We start from the raw sequence: 18,483 nt of genomic DNA, 5'->3' as shown, positions 1-18,483 counted from the left end.
GCAAAAGGTATCATAAACTTATGCCAAGTTACCTAAGTATTTTATCGTTTAGGATCGAGGTTCTGAGTTTTCTTTCCTCCTTTAGCTCGGTAATAATGATGGCCTTTTGAGACTTGGGCATTACTTGGTTAAGCTTTAAACTAGATATACAGCAGTGGTTACTTTGAGGAATGAATATACATCAAGAGGGCTGGACAGTCTACGAACATGACATTGAAGAAATCTCACGTGATGCCTTGAGAAACACCTTTCAAGCTATCAGACTGTGCTAGGTTACAGTCAGGATGCTAACAAATGTGTTCTAATACGTGACAAGACATACTCGTAAATATGGGTTATGCTTGCCAGCTCAGAATGGTAGCCAATAGATAGTCCTGCTGTGTTGAAGTCCGATATGCTCTGGCATCGTTTGAGAACTGGCATTGTATGGCATTTCAAATCATTCTCGAGTATAATACGTGAATTGTAAATATATCTGCATCAATGCCGCGGATAGCTTCATATGTCCCAGAATGAAAGTGGCAGGTCAATGACACCTGCGCAGACACCATCCAGCCCACAGATGCTAAGAAACTGTTGCTCCAAAATTCAGTGCCAAGTTACAATCAATCATTGGCCGTCCTATGTCTCATTTGTACTTAGGCTTCAGATCGAGAATCTCAGCCTCCCAAGTCACAGAATCAGAAACTGTGTCTTTGAGAGACGGGGCTTGGGGCTCCCATCCCAGAAACTTCCTCGCTCTCTCCGATTTTCCCCTCGAGTTGACGGCCCACGCAATTCCAGCTTTATGCCCATTTTTTATCACATCTTCAAATGTAACGGACTGAGTCCTAGACTCGGGTATATATCCTTGACGATGAACCTCGTCGGCGACCCAGGCTGCGAGGTCTTTCCATTGGTGTTCACCGCCACTGACAAAGTAGTACCCTTTCTTACCCCATACTTCAGGGTCTTCTCTCGTGGAGGAATCCTGGGTTGCTTCGATAGCTTTGTTGAAAAATTCTGCGAGGTCCTCTACATGAACGTAGTCCCATTTTGCCTGTCCGGCTCCAACGAAAGGTGTGTAGCCAAGTTCAAATGTTGCTCGAGCCAAGCCTGGAACTGTCATGCTAGTCTTGTTGAACAACCCAAGACCAGTTCCGTGGATAAAACCGGGTGATACAATGAGGAACTTGACGATGTCTGAGTCAATACTCTGGACAGCATTGTCAACATCCTTGTGGATCGCTTCATCAGGAAGGTTTAAAATACGATCAATGTCGTTGATGTCATGGTAACTCTGCTCTGGTAGAGGTGGTTCACCGTAGCGTTGATTCTTGAGACCATACCAGGTCAGGATACCTGCTCCCGAAAGATGGATGTAGTATCCCGGTTTTTCCTTTGAATGACCAGAGGCAAGCCCTCTCGCAATTGCTTTTGCCGCTGGGAGCGAGTCTGCAGATTCTGCCGTATCTTTTCGCAGTTGTAAGTCATAGTTGTCCTATATTCTTGAGGTAAGGTATGTTGAACTTACGAACAACCACGTCAGCTTCAGACGCCGCCTTCTCGATCACATCGGTGCTCGCGAGGTCTCCATACACGAATTGACATTGGGATACTTCTTCGAGATGATCTTGGCACGATCTTCGCTACGGATATATAGGGTATAGTCATAATTCGGGTGGGCATCGTGTATTTTGGAAAAGGCAGTACCTCCAACGAAGCCTGTTGGCAACCGTCAGTTTGGGCAAGTTCCGCTCCAAGTACAATACCTACCAGTGACTCCAGTACTAGAGAGACAGGTTAGTTTCCTCATTGACCACATATTATAGAAAGTGATGTGTGATTGGCACTTACAGCAAAATTTTAGGTGCCATCGCGGTATTGACTACTGTTAAGCTGTATGAGACGAAGTGTTTGGTTCAGTGAATAAGTTTCTTATTGTTTGATGGATGTTTCAAATTTCGACCGGAAAAGGAGCAGGGTTGCTCACTTAATAAATGTGTGTAATCTAGAATCTTGTGGCGGTTCCAAGGAAGCAGGTTGCAGCACATCTTCATCACTTACACAAACGGCGTGAAAGTACACTCCGAGCAAATTAAATACAACAATACAGAACTACTGCTAAGATGACCTAACCGCATACTTTATGCGGGATATACGAGGGAAAGGCCAATAAGACAATATTGTTTGTGTCTCAACTGCCAAGTTCGACATCGCAAATGCTAACCTACCCTATGCATATTACAAACCCAGGTCAGACCGGAGTTTCCGGTTTGACAGTAAGCACACATAAACCACAAGTTTCCAGGAATGGTTTGAAGCAATGATATCATGAAGAAACGAAAATTTGTCATAGAGTTTTTCGTAACCGCAATGAAGCAACACTCCTACGGCTTGCTCAACCTGCCACAGTGGGAAGGTAAGAAGCCTTTCTTCCACGAGACCTGTATCGTGATAGGAAATAAATATAGTCCAATTTTAATTATCATTTAGGGTCTATGATAACTTAGTCTAAGTTATGACTATATTGAAGTATAAAGGACAGAATAACTTGACTCATTATGTTGGATATCTCGCGCGGTGTCGTTTGTGCTTGATACTCTATATAGAACCCACTTTGCACTCCGTACCACACTAGCAATATCCTTCTGATAACTAGGTTGTTTTGAGCTATTGTTGCAATAGGCAAACCACCATGAAATCATCACAAGAGATAACTAAACATGGATGTGAATATGGCATGGCATCGTTTGGGACGATTTCCCCTCACCATAAAAGGCTCCCTTCCCCGGGACTGAAGCTCTTTTGAACTTTCACTTTCGATACCAACTCTCACAAGAACCTCGGAGTAACAAAACCACTTCCATCTCCTTGTTCCTCAAACGAGGAAACATGCCCAAGGACTACACCACCAAGAGCTCTGGCACCAACAGCCAGGTCAGGCCCATCATCTACACACCTATCTGTCACTGCTAACATCTCAGGGCCACCATTATTGCGATCGAGACTACGGTTCTAGTGCCTCCAACTCGAACTCTTATCATTACTCCAACACGTAGGTGTGAACTGACCAAGATACATTTCAAGTGCTAACATTCTATCCAGGGATGGCTCCTACTATTACTCCAACCCCAATGGAAGCATGTACCACAACGATGGTCAAGGTAGCTCAACCTACACGTCTCCCAATGGCTACACTCACTCGTCCGGCTCTGGCAAGAAATAAGTCTGAAGGAAGAAAGTGGCTGCGTTGATGAGTATGAAAGCAGCATGATGGATTCAGTGTAATGGAGTGAGATGGTACTGAGGCTTGGTGCTATGAGTCTATGGGCTCTCGACCAGCCAAAGACCACTTCTCTTAAGAGGAGAGGAATGGCCGAGCTGAGATTTCAGATGTCATGATGGTGATTTAAGAATAGAGACCTGTCATATTGCCGCACATGTCACAATCACTTGTTTTATCACAGTTCACAGGTGGCATATTAAGTGAAGATTCCTTAGTGGCCTCATTGGAACCCCCAAAGGGCTATGCTCTTAATGGTGAAATTAACGGATGATTGGCAGCGATTTCTGACCATAACTGCTTTCGTGTGTAAGTTCAACAACACGGCACGTAACTCACTAATTACCAAGGGCGACTTTAATGTATGACTATATTTTGAGCAGTTCCAAATGTAGTGCGATAAATCAGACTTCTTTTCGAGTAAACTGGTCTTCCCAAGCATGTTGCTTTCGGTGAATATGAAACGGTGTAAACCATCAACCAGTATAGAAGCCAAAAGACCACAAAACCAGGCATGTCTCCAGACACTCATGCCTAAGTCCCAATCATTCCTCACCCCATCACGGTGAGTATACTATTACCTTGCCAAATACGCTGACGTTCCCAAATACATCTAAAATCGATCCCAAAATCCACCGAGCCATGAGCAATTCCGATTTGGGCCGTCAAACAGAGTAGTGCACCGAAAGGGCGATGATGATGACGGGATAGACAACAGCCTCAACTAGAAGTTGCTGCTTGAGAGTACCGCGCTGGTCCTTGGTAAGGCACTGCATTTCTCCGTGGGTGTACCACGATATAGTCGAGTTGAGCTTGCCGTAGAGCACTATAGGCCCGATGAAGGGGAAGAAGAGAGTGAGTATCATGACCCACATGAACATTCGCTTTCCACGTTGGGCGACCATGTCAGCATGCTGGCGATGGATACGAATATCCTCGCGGGCCTCCTCGATGAGGCGAGCCTCCCTCTGAGTGAAGGGGCTGTCGGCAAGGGGATCAAACTCAGATTGGCAATGACCGACGCGTCGACTATTGACGCTGGTGGAGAAGCCAGGAGTATGGGCTCCAGTGCGAGAGATAGAAATGCTTGGTTGGAAGTTTCGATACCACACACGGTGAGTGCTTGACTTTGGGTCGGTAGGAGGGGGAGTGTCGAGGATAGCAGAGGATGAGACCAGCATATCAGTAACTCTCTCATTCGCTATAACCCTGTCAGTTATGTTCACAAATGAAAGCGTTGCAACTTACAATCACGAGGACGATGCGCCTGAGGCAGTCGATGAAGGTGAAGAATACGGGCAGGTCGCGTGACATCGTCACTCCTGGACGAGGGCCAGAAGCTTCTCTTTGGAGGAGAAGGAGTTTTTGGGAGAGGAGGAGAGTTTGTAGTGCTGATCGTGTTCGACCTTCCCCTGGCCCCAAAGTTGCCTGCACTCTGACTGTGATCCTCTTCACCTCTCTGTCGCTTGAACTGCTGCAGCATCGCCGCCTCAGGGAGACTGACAAGAGGAAACGGAAGACGAGGAATCTTGGACAGAAAATCATCATGAGGAACATGTGCTGGTTTGTCCGAATTAGACTCCTGGAATCGTCTTTTGTACAGTGGCTTGTCAAAAATAGTCAGGGGGGTTTTGGGAGGATCACGACCAAGATTCTTTCGGATTCTATTCCAACTGAAGCCGAAGTACCTTTCGCCGTCTGGCGAAATCGCTTCATCGGTTTTGGCGTTTCCATGAGGAGCTGCGTCCGAGTCGAGGCTCTGATAGCTGCCTCTCTTGGGAGGCAGGTCTGAGAGGAGGATGTTCTCATGGCTGGGCGTCTGCTCAGATGGCTCCCTGCGGAATAGACTTGAGAAACGAGCGGCAGATTCAGGTAATCGTGACTTGGCCTGAGAAAAGCCGCGAGTTGTGTTGGAGGCATAAGTTCCAGGACCCTCACCATACTGGGGGACAGATACAGGGAGTTTCGTTCCTCTGTCGGTGCGAACACGGTATGAGCCGTATTTGTTGGTACCAGGAGGATGTCGAATGATTCTGTCTCTCGAGCCGTAAGAGCGAGGATGGATTTCACGCTCTGTCACGTCGGATACATCAGCGACGCTGCTTCCAGTTCCCTTTGCAATGCTGTCGTGATAGTCTTGCTGCATCGAGTCGAAGGCATGCTCGGTCGTGACAGTCTGCCAATCACCCTCCGTACCCGTGAGAGGTCGGTTCTTGACAAGAGAAGCAATTTCACCTTGTAGTCGTCTATCAGGGACGGGGACACGGCGAATCGCTTTTTCCTCCCGATGAACAGGAACTTTGACCTCTTCATCGACATTCTAAGTCGAACAAATAGCCGCAGCATTGTAAAAGGATGCAACCGGAGCAACTCTCTGTGAAGCGACGGGAAAGCTTCCATCAGCAGGTCGCGGGAGTGTTTCCTTTGAGGAGACGGCTAAGCCGGCTCGGTGCAGCGCATTACTGACTTCTCGCTCTGCCGATGAACGTAGAAAGCCCGAGTAAGCATCTGTGTCATACTTGAAGGGGTCTTCATCGCTGTCGGATGAGGCACGAGAGTACCTTCCGAGTGTGTTATGTGCATGATTGTTCGGTGCGTAGTTCTCGGGATCGCAGGGGGCGCAAGTGTCTGGGTCTTTGTTGCGAGGTGATTCGCTGTAGAAGCTGGACGCGGAGTGAAACGAGTGCAAACGGGGAGCTGATCTCGGCACATTTCGCACGGACGGGTCGCCAGGTGAGACGAACTCAAAGTTGTGCGTTTGCGGTACCCAGAGATTTTGATTCGGATGAGACTGGCTCTGCTGTTTGTTCTCGAAATTGAAGTTGCCTCGACGTTTCAGCAGTCGATTTGAAGATTCGGCATGACTTTCAAACGCGTCCTCTCCGGCGACTGTTTCCCATTCGGAATGTGCATGATCATCACCTAAAGGCTCATTGATCTTTGGCACAGCGAGGCCAGCTTCCTCATTATTGAGTCGTGATGGACGCTCAGCGACAAATCTAGTTTGGTCTGAGCTCATGCAGCGAGACATGACAGGACCGGGAGATGAGAAGTCGCGTAGCTGAACACCATCATCAACCTCAATTCCAGATATCGCAAAAGGATCCGAATGACATGAGATGGAAGAAGAGGTGGTGTTACGCCCGTGACGCGTATCTCGGGCCGAATTGTCGCTCTCGGTGTATGGAAGCGACTGTTGACATTAGTGATTGAGTGTTTGTAAGTGAGAGAGTGTGTTACTTACATTTTCGGATAGCGGTTTCATGTTGAAGCTCGAAGGGGCTTCAAGCATATAGAGAGAACAAAGCTTTGAATGTATGAGGGTGCGATAAGATCAAGTGAAGTGAGGCACAGAAAAGAGAGGAGCCTGAGAGATCTTCGATGTGAGTGATGTGAATTCAAAGTAGACCGAGATATTCTTGAACTGATCAACAAATAGTTTCAGAACGCGCAGTGCTATTACAACGGACTGTCTGGTTCGAGCAGCGTTGGCTTTTGGCGTGTGCGTGAAACGGTGTTTATCACGACGGGTCGAAGAGCTTGATAATTGAGAGGTGATGAGACGGACGACTGCGCTCACTATAGCGAAGAGATTTCCCCCGCCTGGGCTAAAGATGTTGACTGAGGCACCAAACTCGTCATGCTTGAGGCAGTGAATAAAACGGGAGGTTGGAGGGCTCGGAGGATTCACGTTGGAAGGATGAGGTGTGGCAGCATTTTGATGGGAGCAGTGCCAACAGCTGCCAGGAATCAGAGTACGCTCAACGGTATTTCAGGGATTAGCCAAGGGTTTTTATGAGCTCTCTTTCTTTCTTTATATGAGAGAAGAATCATTTTAGTTGAAACTGAGGGGAATAGAAGCCTTGGAGTTGTCAGATGACTCAAGATGTTGAAGGATGTTCTGCTTAAACTCAGCATCAACTCAACAAACAATATCACCACTTAAGCACGACCGATTATTTTATTGCAATCTGCTAATCTGTCTTTGATTGATAGTTGATATAGTCTGGGCTATTTGAATTCTGGTAGCTTCGATACCTCGTGTACTGGCCAAGGTGTTGAGGTGCTTATAGGCGTGGTTTGAGATTGCCTGTCTGCACTTGACGTCAGGATGAAGGATTCCTTCTTGTTGATGTTCGCTTAAATTCTCATGCTATACAAAGTGCAAGTTCTTTTTTTATGTCAATTATAGCAAGTGACTAGTCGTCTCAGTTTTTGAAATAGGTGGTCGTTGAGGAGCAATACGGATCACTTCTTTTTAGTAATATGACAAAGTTAGACTACCTAAGGTGAGCTAAGGTAGTCTATAAAAACTCTCCTGAGCTTATAATACCAAGCATGTTATTTCTAACCTTGGACGATTTGCGTAAAGTTATTGCCCAATTATAGAACATTTCCCTTCTGCTGGTCAAGACTGTGCATACCCTGACTTGGTCTGGATCGAGATTGGCTCCTCGAAAACCCTCCAATTGGAGGCTCTTCCGTGCAGTTGACACATTCATGGCCGGTTAGTTAAGACATTGGGCGTCAGAATAGGCGTAAGGTGCCTTTTTCTAACTGCCGGTTCGTCCGATCGCTTATCGCGACAATCCCAGTCAATCAATGTCGAGCCAATGTCAAGTCAAGGTTGTCACAATGTCCATTGTCAATCCTTCCAACCCCTTCTCGACCTTGGACCCTCTGACCCGAGCTCGACCCGCCCGCTCGCTCCCTTTCGCATCAGATACAACCTGATCCTGACCCAACCCAACCCAAGTTGTACCTGTCATTGTTAATGTCGCAGCACTAACAAGACGACTTTACTGCGACCCCCCCACTGAAGCCATCTATCTCGAGAAATACTTACTCCAGTATTTAACTACAGTACAAGCTTTGCCAAGCTCGCTTCCCGTCTGGCCACTCCACACTTTGGTTTAGGAATCGCAAATCAGCGTGGCGATCGAGTCGAATCGATCCACGACTAACTTACCAACCAACAGACCAACCGAACCAGCTCTCTAGCTCTCTCTCTCTCTGTTCAACTCTACTTTATCAACTACTCTAACGTTTGGCTCATTGGGTTTCTCGAGGGTCATACTAGGACAATAACAATGACAATGACATTCTGCGCACAAACTTCGAGTCACTGGGACGAGCTCCCCCATGAGATCCTCCTTCAGATCTTGTGCTGTGAGTTGAACCCAGCTTACCTTGCCTTACGCCTTAATTCTTATCCCTCAGTACCCCGCTATCGCATAAACCTCCATTACCGTTCCATAATCAATTCCAATTGCCTTACTGACCACGTGTATTTTTGCTTCATCAGACCTTGAGCCTCATCAATTACCCAAACTTCAACTTGTTTCACGAAATTTTAGAGAAGTCGTCCTTGACGATGAATTGTGGAAACATCACTGTTTTGAGCGCTCATCATGGTATGCCTTTCTTCGAAATCGCAGAAAGGTCTTTGCATCTCTACCCGAGTCATCTTTAAGTAATGCCACAGAAGCTGAAGACGAAAATGGTTCTCTACTGGCCCAAGATGATTCATGTCGATTTGACAAACGCCATTATCAATTCCTCCAAGACATGGCAAACTGGGACCCGGCTTTTCCTGACGAGCATGTCTCGTGGTATAACGAATACATCCAGCGTCAGGGACCGTCGGCTATCAACTGGCTTGAGATGCCACGCCTGAAACAAGGCACTATGGAGCATTTCATCGAGGTCAGAGGTATGGCCCTATTCAGCCCTAACAAAGGCGATGATGGCATTGGCAGTTTGATGGCTGTCTCACCTCTCGATGACGGGTCTGTATGCCTTTGGGACGTCAATGGCACAAGGGGCAAACGAGGGGGCATTGTCGCGACCAGTAAACCAGACATCCTATTCTTCGACGGCCGCGGAGATCAGAACACGAGGCGGTCCAAAAAGATCGACACGGGTGTCACTGAATGCGTCAGTGTTAACAACAGCAACAACAGGGCTGTCTTTGCTGTGCAGAGTCGTAAGTGCCGAAACGATAATCGACTGTGCCTCACTAATAACTGCAATTGTAGATCTCATTGAAGTCGATCTCAGCCGCCTTGAAGTTGTAAACCGGCACTCTTTCGAGTGGTCAATCACAACGTTATCCCAGATCCAGGATGGTATCCCAATGACTGTCGGCACCTCATTGGGTATTCATCTTCAAGACTTCAGGGCGCCATCACAATTCCATGGAGATGTCGTGGAGAGGCTAGATATCCCCGGGGAGGAGGAAAATCCTTTCAAGGGAATCTTTGATCCGAATCCATTGCCGCCGTACGCCTCATTGTCTCAGCCAACGCCAACGAGCATCCTACACCTACCAAGACCAGCCGGCGATAGTGCAGTGTCGGACGACATTTACGTGGCGGGCAGGTTCTCCAATATTCTTCATTACGATAGGCGCCACTTCCCAAAGATCGTGGGGTCCATTTACTCGGGCTCAAGGCTGTCCAGTCTGGCGGCACTGCCTTATCCATTCTCCACGTTGGACCATGAAGTAAGACGTCGTGGAGAACTCACAGCTGAGAGGGTCCATGAGTGCAAGACAGCCGGTAGCGGCAGAACTCTAATCGCAGGCGGAGAGTACAAGACGAAGGGCTCGCTCGAGGTATATGGCCTGGACGCTGTCGACCTGTCAAGTGACGGGCCAATGCAGCAGAACTCAACTATGAAGAACCGATATACTGCAGCTTCATCCATCATTCTGTCGGTGATCAACCACGGAACGAAGGTTGCATTCTCAGATGGGGCCGGGCAGATTAAGTGGTTTGAAAGGGACGGATATACCGAGTGCCGTCGGATCAAGGTTGGTCACAGTGACGCGCCCACTCAAGCATCACTCTTCGATTCCATGCCAGGGTCCGACGATCTCGCAAGGAAGATCTTATCCACCAGGACAAGGCAAGATCGTGACCGGCCAAACGAAGACAATGTCATCTTCTGGACAGGAGATAAGCTTGGTATGGTTAGTTTCACGGGAGACACCTTGTTCACGCCCGACGATTTCCAGGAGAAGAACAAGCAGGTCGCGGCAGATGAGCGTCAGCGCCAGCAATATTCTCAGAGGATGCGGGAAGCACTGGAGAAGCAGGCCGATGATGCTAGGTTTGTTCAAGGACTTGGGTTATAATAAAAAAGAGGGCGATTGGATCTCAGAGGGCGATAATGGGGAGGCTTTCGGCGACATTGCGAAATATGGAGAGGATCTGTCGAGCTACGAATTTAGGATGAAAAGGAGGCTCTAACAAAAGAAATTAGTAATCCCGGTAGATAGAAAAATAACTCAATCTTTTGACTATGAGTGAGTGCCGCCGCACGATAGCACCATCACGAGACACAGTGATCGTCGGTGGAGAAACGGTCTTTCGGGGTCGAAACGTTGGTGAATACTGAATAATAAGGCGCGTGGCGAAGAATTGGTGGATATAGTAGTTGAGCGGGCACTAGGAATGAATGATGAGCAAAACTAACAAGCATAACGCTAGTAACATCGGCATACTACACAGGAAAAGGATGCTTGCATCCGGGTGCAAGATGATGAGGGCTGATTTATGCAAGCAAGACATTAGTGTTGTGGTTGTAGTCAGAATTAGGCGAAGCTGATGTCGATGATGATGGACTGTAGATTGTCTTGATCGAACTTGATGAGAGAGGGCTGCCCTGAATCTGTATTTACGAGACCGATCTTGCTTGTACGGTGTTACTAGAAGAAGTGGAGTGTTAAATCACCGTGCTTAGAGCACGATCCAAGTTCAAGAGTCAAGCTGAGGCTGAGAGACAGATGAGACGAAACCAGAAGCACGGCAGTTCTACGGTGTAGACCGTGGATGAAGTCCACGATATCCCTGGCAGTCAGTATCAAAGAACCAAGCTAGCCTGGCATGGCATGTCATACTCCAAGCTGTCACTCGCACTCACAGATCTCAAGTTACGACAGCGGCTTGATTGCAGAGCCCGTGCTTCAAACAGAACCCTGGTGTCTCATTAATTACCGCTTCTTCTGTGTATGTATTTGCAAAACTTGGAACGAGTAGACTTCCAGAAATGTCAGGGAAAGGAAAAGCATCGATTGACATGAAGTTCAAGAAAACCAGGGCAACCAATCGCAGGCAGGGATCTACACCCCCTGGCCAATGAGGGTCTCGGCAGAGTGAGCGCTTACGGACAGGTCAAGACGGCAGATTCTGTTGCTTATCGGGACAAGTTAGAAGGCCTCAATACTGTATTGGGATCTCGACATTATCGACATTAGAGAAACCACGTATGAGCCTCAATGGGCATCGCCAATAGGGGTAGGCAGTAAGCCCTGTGAAGTACGGATGGATCTCTGCCATAACCAATTGCTCGTACACGCATGATTGCAGCCAGATCCAAAAGGGTATCCCGGCCTCGGACACGCGGTGCTCGTCAACCCTTGACGGGAAGTGGACTTGGTAGTGGAGATAACCATGGTGCGTTGTCAGCTTGACAGTCAGCGAGTGAGTACCTGGTGTTTAGGTTCGCCTTGCTGAGGAAGCCTGCTCCCAAGCTAGACGATGAAGCTCCAGCCAGGTCTTGGTCTCGGTCTTGGTCTTGGTATTGGTATTGGTTCTTATGCTCATGTGCCGTTGTCTATCATGCCAAGAACCAGATATTCATTGGAGAAGAGGCCTCAAGTAATCGACAGTGGCTGATCTGCTGCTGCCCTGGATTCGGAAACTCAATGGGAAAATCCCTAGGGGAAGATCAGAGTCAGTCCGACTGTTTCGGCCGGGTTTTCCTTTTTATAGGAAGGACGGGCGCATCTCGTCCGACTGAAGGGAAAGGGGCTTGACTACTACGTACTGTATACTTGGTGTGAGAAACTATCGTGACACAGTGACTGTAGTGTAGAGAAAACAAGAAAATATCGGGCGAATGCAATTACACCGCTATATAGAAATAGAAATAAAACACAGACACAGCCAAGGTGTAGAGGACGCCATGCCAGTTGAGGGTTGGGCGACGGAACGGAAGATGGAAGCAATCTCAAGTAGCAAGGCAGGGTTCCTCAGTCTAACCGCAAGTAATTGATGGCTGTTGTATCCGTAAATGGATGTCAATGAATCTCATAAAGGCATTCTGTAATCATCCAGTAGTTGAAGTGAGGCGCCTCTTAAATCCACAGAACGGTCCATCTCACAGTTGTCGTGTCATTGTCATCCATGCTGCCTCCCACCACATCCGATCTCGAATCAATTGAACCTCCTACAGCGCCTCACAAACCACCAGAGACAAGGATTCCCCAGCACAAAAGACACCTGCTGTGGGCTGTGATGAGGCCGACAGGGGTGTGTGGCCCCCCTGTATTGCTAGGCCCTGTCAGTTGGCGACCGACGTTTAACAGCAACGGGACTAAAACCAACTAATCGATCGCCCTGAAAACGAGATAAGTTAGTGGATGGGGTCCATTCCATTCCATCATATTTGGTCCTGGCTCGTCCCGCGATTGCAGCAGCTGCGCTGTGCTGTGCTGTGCTGTGCTGTGCTCTGTTCTGCTGTAGCTGTAACTGTCTCGTATCAGATGGGAGGTTACCACAAAGAACTTACGGTCAGGTCAAGCTTGGGGTCTGAGACCATCGAATTTCTCGATCCTTGAATGCATTTCTCAACATAGACTTTTCCATTATTATTATCATCATCTCTTCTGTTTCTAGTTTGTTTTATCTTTTCCCTCTTTGTTATCTCGTCTCTTCTCCATTCTTCGGATCCAATTCCTACCCGACCGCCCCTAGTCCTTCTCCTCATTAACTGGGCTCCTTGGGCTGCTACTGCGACTGTGACAGACAGCTGGAGCGCTGCAACTCAACTGGACTGGACTGCTCACGCGTCGTCTCCGTCTCGTCTCGTCAAATCCGCCACCCCAAGACCGTCCATCGGACTCACCGACATCGATCCTCCAATTCAAACTCTCTTCTTTCACCTGCAAAAATCATCTCGAAATTGTCCAAGCTTCTCGGAGAATCACAAACTGTAACACCCTATGTGATCCTCTCTCTCTCTCTACGCTTATCAATTCCCAACAAAAAATCACCCACCCACCCCGGCTCAGGTCGATGAGCATGTCCCATGGCCTTTTGGGTGGTTGACGGGGGTCGTCCGCTTGGTGTTACCGCTACTGTTGCCGCTACCGCCACTGCTACTGGCCGGGGTCCCTACTATGTGGGTGGTAAAAGGCGAGTGAGCGTCTCCGAAGGCGGCGATGGCTTCACTTTTGATACCAAAAGGACCAGGTTCGCTGATGAGCTTCCCTACGACGCCTACGACCATACACCCATCTCTGTCTCTGCAGCTGCAGCTGCAGCTACACCAAGTGGTTATGCTTCGTCAGATCATGCATTACCTTATTACCCACAACCACAACCGGCATTCCATTCTGGAGTTCACATCATCAACAAAGCATATCCACACAATCACCCTTTTGATCATGAGGACGAATTCTTCTACAACCAAGACATTGAGCACTATCCTCCATTGATCCATCGACCTGACTCAGCTCCCGTCAAGAACCTCTCGTTTCTCGTCATTCGCGAACGATCACCAACTCCAGAAGGACCCGATTTCCCCTCTATCGATGCCGCCTTCGGTCCAGCTCCCGAATCCCGGCCGGGACATGTATTCGGCCCTTCCGGTCCAGCTCCGGCACCAACTCCGGCGCCCGCTCCCGTCGCCGACGCATGCGCTATGGAGCGCACAGCATCTTGTCTCTCCATCTCCTCTGATACTACTCAACCATCACTCGCCAGTCTATCACCCGCCGCCGACGAAAACGACCCAGGATTGTTGAGTGACCTCGCTGCCGCACGTCTAGTCCGTGATCACGTTGCCAACTTTGGTTCCAGTCGTCGAAGGCATCGCACCACCGACTCACGCCACGGCCGTATTCTAAGAGCGCTCATCAACCCAAAGTCTCGCGCAGCAGAATTCTCCTTGGACAACGACGCATTGCGCAGCATCTTCTCTGCCGCAAATGAACTTTTCTTCTGCAACCGCCTTGCTGGCCGAGTCGCATGGGACTGGAGTCACCCTGCAAGCGCGCAGTATCAGGCGCACATTGTTGGCACCACAGCGGTACGACGTTCCCGTGATGGAGGTTACGAGACACTCATTGTACTTTCGTCACCTATTCTCCAGGATACAAAGTACAACCGGCGACTTCTCATCTCGACATTCTTACACGAGATGATCCACAGCTATCTCTTTGTGGTATGTGGTCTCAAAGCCCGCCACGAGGGCGGTCATACCGAGGGTTTTCGCCAGATTGCAGATACCATCGACCGCTGGGTTGGACATAGCTACCTGCGACTCAGTGAGATGGACGCCGATCTGGAACATTTCCGCGAACATCCCTCCTGCGTGCGTGATCAACACCAGGTGCGTAGTCGAAGTGCAGACGAGCACCACAGGGTACCGTGGCGCAGTGAGAGATGGGAAGATGGAGAGCGGGATGCTCACTATCCAACCGAGCTTCATCCACGACCGCATCCCAGTCTTCATGACTGGGAGCGACATGGGCGAGAGGGGTACAGAACCCCTGATGTCCGGAGAGGAATCTCACCATACGTTTACTAAGCGTGGAAGTGACCCTCGAAGGTCGCCCACGTATTGTTCGTTTAGCTGATCAGGCATGCGGCTCAAAACGACCGCAATGCTGATATTGTATGTCATGATGATCATGACTATCCATTTTTCATCACACATTACCGCCATTTTACATCAAAACTAACCACGGGAGGTTGCTTATTTCTTTTTAATCTCAAGATTCTCTCATGGGCTTGCTTGGTCTTTACAATATGATTCCCCTTTTTTTCTTTTTCACAGCGCGGCAGTGGGCATTACATGGGCGTTGATAACGGAAGCATCATCACGGGCAGGATAAGGGAACATCATATAACGTCAAGCAGTGATATAGGCGCTGCGAGGCTTCTTTTTCGATTGTGTGGGAAAAGTATCAAATTATTATATACCAATGGCTGGGATTTTCTTTGTGCAGGATGGGACATCAATACATCATGGTGGCGAAGATTGAAAAGGTGGCATCATGATGAAAGATTTATATAAACTACAATTTGGTAGCAATATCAAGAAAGATTCAACGTTTTTATTATCACTACTTCCGGGATGTTATGGGCCTCTTCATTCTAGTGTTCTCACATCAATCATCCTGTATCACCAGTGTCTTAGGAGAACGTAGCAATTTTCATGCATATACGTGGTACCTGTTTACTGCCGTTATGTACTATGTCTGTTTTCTGTCTTATAACATGGCAAACCCGAAAACAAAATCAGAAAACATCAGAAAACATCAGAACCCCATACAATACAGTGAAAACTGCAATCAATCAGTTGTCCTTTTTAGACATCTCCTTTGTAATAGCATCAAACCCGTCCTGCCCTTTCTTTGCGAGTTCTGCCATGGCGTTTTTCACCTGATTGAATCCGTCTTCCATCTCTGTGGCTATTCCATGGATTGACAGGCTGATAGCGGCCGGATTGGCGTAGTTGGCCTGGCCTGCTGCTACTTCCCAGCCCCTGACTCTTTGCTGTAAGTTTACGATCTGTCGCTGGAGATCCTGTTCGCTACTGCGGGACTTCTCGAGATTGGATACAGTGTTTTTGAGTTCAGCCTCGGTGTCCTCCTGTTTAGAAGTGGCATCTTCAAGAGCAATCAAACTGTTGTCGTATTTAAGCCTGATGTCCTGAAGCTTAGCCTTAGTCTCCCTGTTCTTGGCCTTGTTGTTGGATATAGCGTCCTCCTGTTGCCGAAACTCGTCTTTGAACTGTTGGATAACTCGAGCCTTCTTCAAGTTGTCGTCTTCAAGCTCTTTGTTTTCGGAGGACACTTTCTTCATGGCAGCAATTTTTTCTTGAGCAGTGGCCTGCCACTTGTTGTTCTCCTTGGCCAATCTCTCCTTGTCCTTGGTCTCGGCTCTCAACATGCCTCTCAGCTGTGCTATTTCGTTCTGTGCTTTTAGGATTTGTGTCTTCATTTCCTCGGGTTTAAGTGTTTCTATGCCTGGTTCACTCTCGTCTTCGGACAGGACAGTGACAGCTTTGTCGCCTTTCTTCTGTTTCTTGGGTATAGAATTCACATTGGCTTCTTCGAGAAGGTCCGCTTTTCGCTTCTCTTCCTTCTTATCGGTGTCACTGTCGTCAGACTCTTCGTCGCTGGACTTGTCTTCTTCGTCTCCGGACTCTTCGTGCTCTCCACTCTTCCTACCCTTCTTGACGTTCTTCCTTTCAACAGGCTCAAGAACATTCCCTTCCCATTTGTCTTCAATAGTGTCATCGGACAGACTAGGCGGAAACCATGGTCTCGTTCCAGGGAATTGTACTCCCCAGTGCTTGGACATATCATCCGCAAGCCCAATGACAACGTCGGCATTAGGCCAGATGGCCGAAACAACCATCCACATACCAAAATGAAGCTTCTGGTGTTTACGTCCCTGGCCCTTCAAGATTTTATATAGTCGGTACTGGCTTGGCTTGGCCACACATGTTACCCAATTTTCTGTCGACAGAAAATTGGCAAGCTTGTCCAGAGCAAGCTGGGGCATGTTGTTTTTCATGTTGTCGTAATGTTCAAGGACGCTCTTCACGTGGTTCTTAGCCTCGCGCTTGTCATTGGTGTTCTTGATCTCCTCTTGGAAATTCTTTACCCCGAAGACGACAGGAATGGTTTCAGACGGCATGATTTCTGTCGGCTATTGTGAAGTCAGTAAGGTCAAAGGGGTAAATGGCCCGGAGGTTGAGAGTGGAGAAGGGAGTTTGAAGATCTCAGGGGAAACTCTACATAAGGAATCTAGAGATGCATCATATTGCCACAAAACTTAGTAAAAGAAACAAAAGAATAAAGCGCTATATAGATAATACTTACTAGAGTGGTTTTATGCAGTTGAATAGCTTCTGTGATGTGTAGTTGTTATGTAAATCAAGGCTAAATAGCCTTGGGTAAGTGGTGATGATGATGAGGGAAGAAAGTGGCTCACAATCTGAAATTGCTGGAGCTTTTTATAGGTTTCAGGAATATGCGACTTGCCTTTGGGGGCTTTAATCAACTATTTATCTAGTGAGACCTCCAAATACACAAGCTTTTATTAACAATAATAAATTATTTCGAGGCAACAATATGAAAGTACATAATAAGAGAGGATAACTGAATAGGATATTTCAGGACATGACTGAATACCTGGACAGGGTAGAATAGGGCATGACGGGACAGGAGAGTCCGAGTCTATACTAATTCTATTCAGAATAGGGAGACAATATATCATAAGAACATGCCATGAACCCGGCATATTTTATGAGGAGTCTTTGGTATCTTCAAAGCAGATTACTGAAGCCCTCACTTTCGTCCAGTCATAGTTCCGTAGCTTTGTTCTACAGACCTCGACTTAGTCTTGGTCAAAAGCAGCTCCTCTTCAGAATCAGAATCAAAATCAGAATCAGACGTAATCGCGGAATCTTCAGGCAACAATATCGTACTCGATGAAGACGATGCCTGGTCGTTTTCCGTGTCACTATTCTCTGCTGAGCTCAAAGCGGAAGCGGAAGGGCCCTCTCCTTCTTCAACGAGGTAAGCCGGGATAGCGCCTAAGATAGCAATAAACATGAGGAAGAACCATGCAGTTACCACGTAGCCATGATCGGCACCCCAGGTGAAAAGAGCACCTGTCGAAGCTGGACCAAGTGCACGACCTAGGCCACTGAAGGTTGTGGCGTAGCCATTGAGCGTACCAAGTACACGGAGAGAAGTGCAGGAGTTTGTCAGAAGAATAGTGACAGATGGAAATGCGACAATGATTCCAGCAGCCTTGATAAACATAACGCCCATGAGAGCGGCCATGCGGCCCTTGTGTGTCGGGAATAGAACACAGTAAGGGGTGAGGAAGTAAGCAAGTGGCATGAGAAGACCTAGAAGATATTAGAGACCAACAATTCGATAATGATGACTTCTAGCTTACAGCAGACCCTAAAGCAACGCAAAACACCGAAGCGAGCAACAATCGAAGGGTAGATCAGGAACTGAACAGCGCAACATACGACGCCATATATGGTGTATATGGTGCCAACCTCACTGTGTTTCATGCCAAACCCCCCTGAAAAATAGAAGGGAAATGAAGTATTCTCAGGAGTATGCTCTTCAACAGGGTGTCTGAGAAAGACACTGAGGATCTGATCATAAGCCACGA

The 18,483-nt window shown here is 47.9% G+C and overlaps 7 protein-coding genes across 7 annotated transcripts in view; 3 read left to right on the top strand and 4 right to left on the bottom strand.

The window, feature by feature from the left end:
* Nucleotides 1-628: 628 nt before the first annotated feature.
* Nucleotides 629-1,795, bottom strand: FVEG_00689 (hypothetical protein; the record flags this gene model as incomplete). The annotated part of the gene is made up of 3 exons (XM_018887267.1): nt 629-1,452; nt 1,579-1,704; nt 1,756-1,795. The coding sequence occupies 3 exons, from the start codon at nt 1,793-1,795 to the stop codon at nt 629-631; spliced, it is 990 nt and encodes a 329-aa protein (XP_018743009.1).
* A 1,079-nt stretch (nt 1,796-2,874) lies between these two features.
* FVEG_14719 (hypothetical protein) lies at nt 2,875-3,208 on the top strand (the record flags this gene model as incomplete). The annotated part of the gene is made up of 3 exons (XM_018903691.1): nt 2,875-2,919; nt 2,967-3,037; nt 3,088-3,208. The coding sequence occupies 3 exons, from the start codon at nt 2,875-2,877 to the stop codon at nt 3,206-3,208; spliced, it is 237 nt and encodes a 78-aa protein (XP_018743010.1).
* Nucleotides 3,209-3,930: 722 nt separating this feature from the next.
* Nucleotides 3,931-6,530, bottom strand: FVEG_00690 (hypothetical protein; the record flags this gene model as incomplete). Its single annotated transcript, XM_018887268.1, has 4 exons — nt 3,931-4,466; nt 4,514-5,585; nt 5,637-6,458; nt 6,510-6,530. 4 exons carry the CDS (start codon nt 6,528-6,530, stop codon nt 3,931-3,933), a joined length of 2,451 nt encoding a protein of 816 aa, XP_018743011.1.
* Nucleotides 6,531-8,054: 1,524 nt separating this feature from the next.
* On the top strand, nt 8,055-10,575 carry FVEG_00691 (hypothetical protein). The gene is made up of 3 exons (XM_018887269.1): nt 8,055-8,434; nt 8,571-9,251; nt 9,304-10,575. Exons 1-3 carry the CDS (start codon nt 8,356-8,358, stop codon nt 10,401-10,403), a joined length of 1,860 nt encoding a protein of 619 aa, XP_018743012.1. The 5' UTR covers nt 8,055-8,355; the 3' UTR covers nt 10,404-10,575.
* Nucleotides 10,576-12,897: 2,322 nt separating this feature from the next.
* FVEG_14720 (hypothetical protein) lies at nt 12,898-15,426 on the top strand. The gene has a single exon (XM_018903692.1). The coding sequence runs from the start codon at nt 13,361-13,363 to the stop codon at nt 14,861-14,863; it is 1,503 nt and encodes a 500-aa protein (XP_018743013.1). The 5' UTR covers nt 12,898-13,360; the 3' UTR covers nt 14,864-15,426.
* A 207-nt stretch (nt 15,427-15,633) lies between these two features.
* On the bottom strand, nt 15,634-16,983 carry FVEG_00693 (hypothetical protein; the record flags this gene model as incomplete). Its single annotated transcript, XM_018887270.1, has 1 exon — nt 15,634-16,983. One exon carries the CDS (start codon nt 16,981-16,983, stop codon nt 15,634-15,636), a length of 1,350 nt encoding a protein of 449 aa, XP_018743014.1.
* A 653-nt stretch (nt 16,984-17,636) lies between these two features.
* FVEG_00694 (hypothetical protein) overlaps nt 17,637-18,483 on the bottom strand; it is a gene marked incomplete at its 3' end in the record, with an annotated part of 2,729 nt that continues 1,882 nt past the window's right edge. The window contains exons 5-6 of the mRNA XM_018887271.1: nt 18,256-18,458; nt 17,637-18,205 (exon numbers count right to left, since the gene is read on the bottom strand). Coding sequence (XP_018743015.1) covers nt 17,637-18,205; nt 18,256-18,458 — 772 coding nt within the window. The remainder of the gene's footprint in view (nt 18,206-18,255; nt 18,459-18,483) is intronic.

The sequence above is a fragment of the Fusarium verticillioides genome, chromosome 1 (assembly GCF_000149555.1).
Source record: "Fusarium verticillioides 7600 chromosome 1, whole genome shotgun sequence".
Lineage (NCBI taxonomy): Eukaryota > Fungi > Ascomycota > Sordariomycetes > Hypocreales > Nectriaceae > Fusarium > Fusarium verticillioides.
Note: the sequence above shows the minus strand (reverse complement) of the source record. Positions and strands in the feature narration are given on the sequence as shown.

Coding starts and splice junctions, on each gene's coding strand:
- FVEG_14720 (XM_018903692.1), top strand. CDS start 13,361: ATGGCCTTTTGGGTGGTTGACGGGGGTCGTCCGCTTGGTGTTACCGCT.
- FVEG_00691 (XM_018887269.1), top strand. CDS start 8,356: ATGACAATGACATTCTGCGCACAAACTTCGAGTCACTGGGACGAGCTC. Junction 8,435..8,570: donor CCTCCTTCAGATCTTGTGCT/GTGAGTTGAACC, acceptor TTGCTTCATCAG/ACCTTGAGCCTCATCAATTA. Junction 9,252..9,303: donor TGTCTTTGCTGTGCAGAGTC/GTAAGTGCCGAA, acceptor CTGCAATTGTAG/ATCTCATTGAAGTCGATCTC.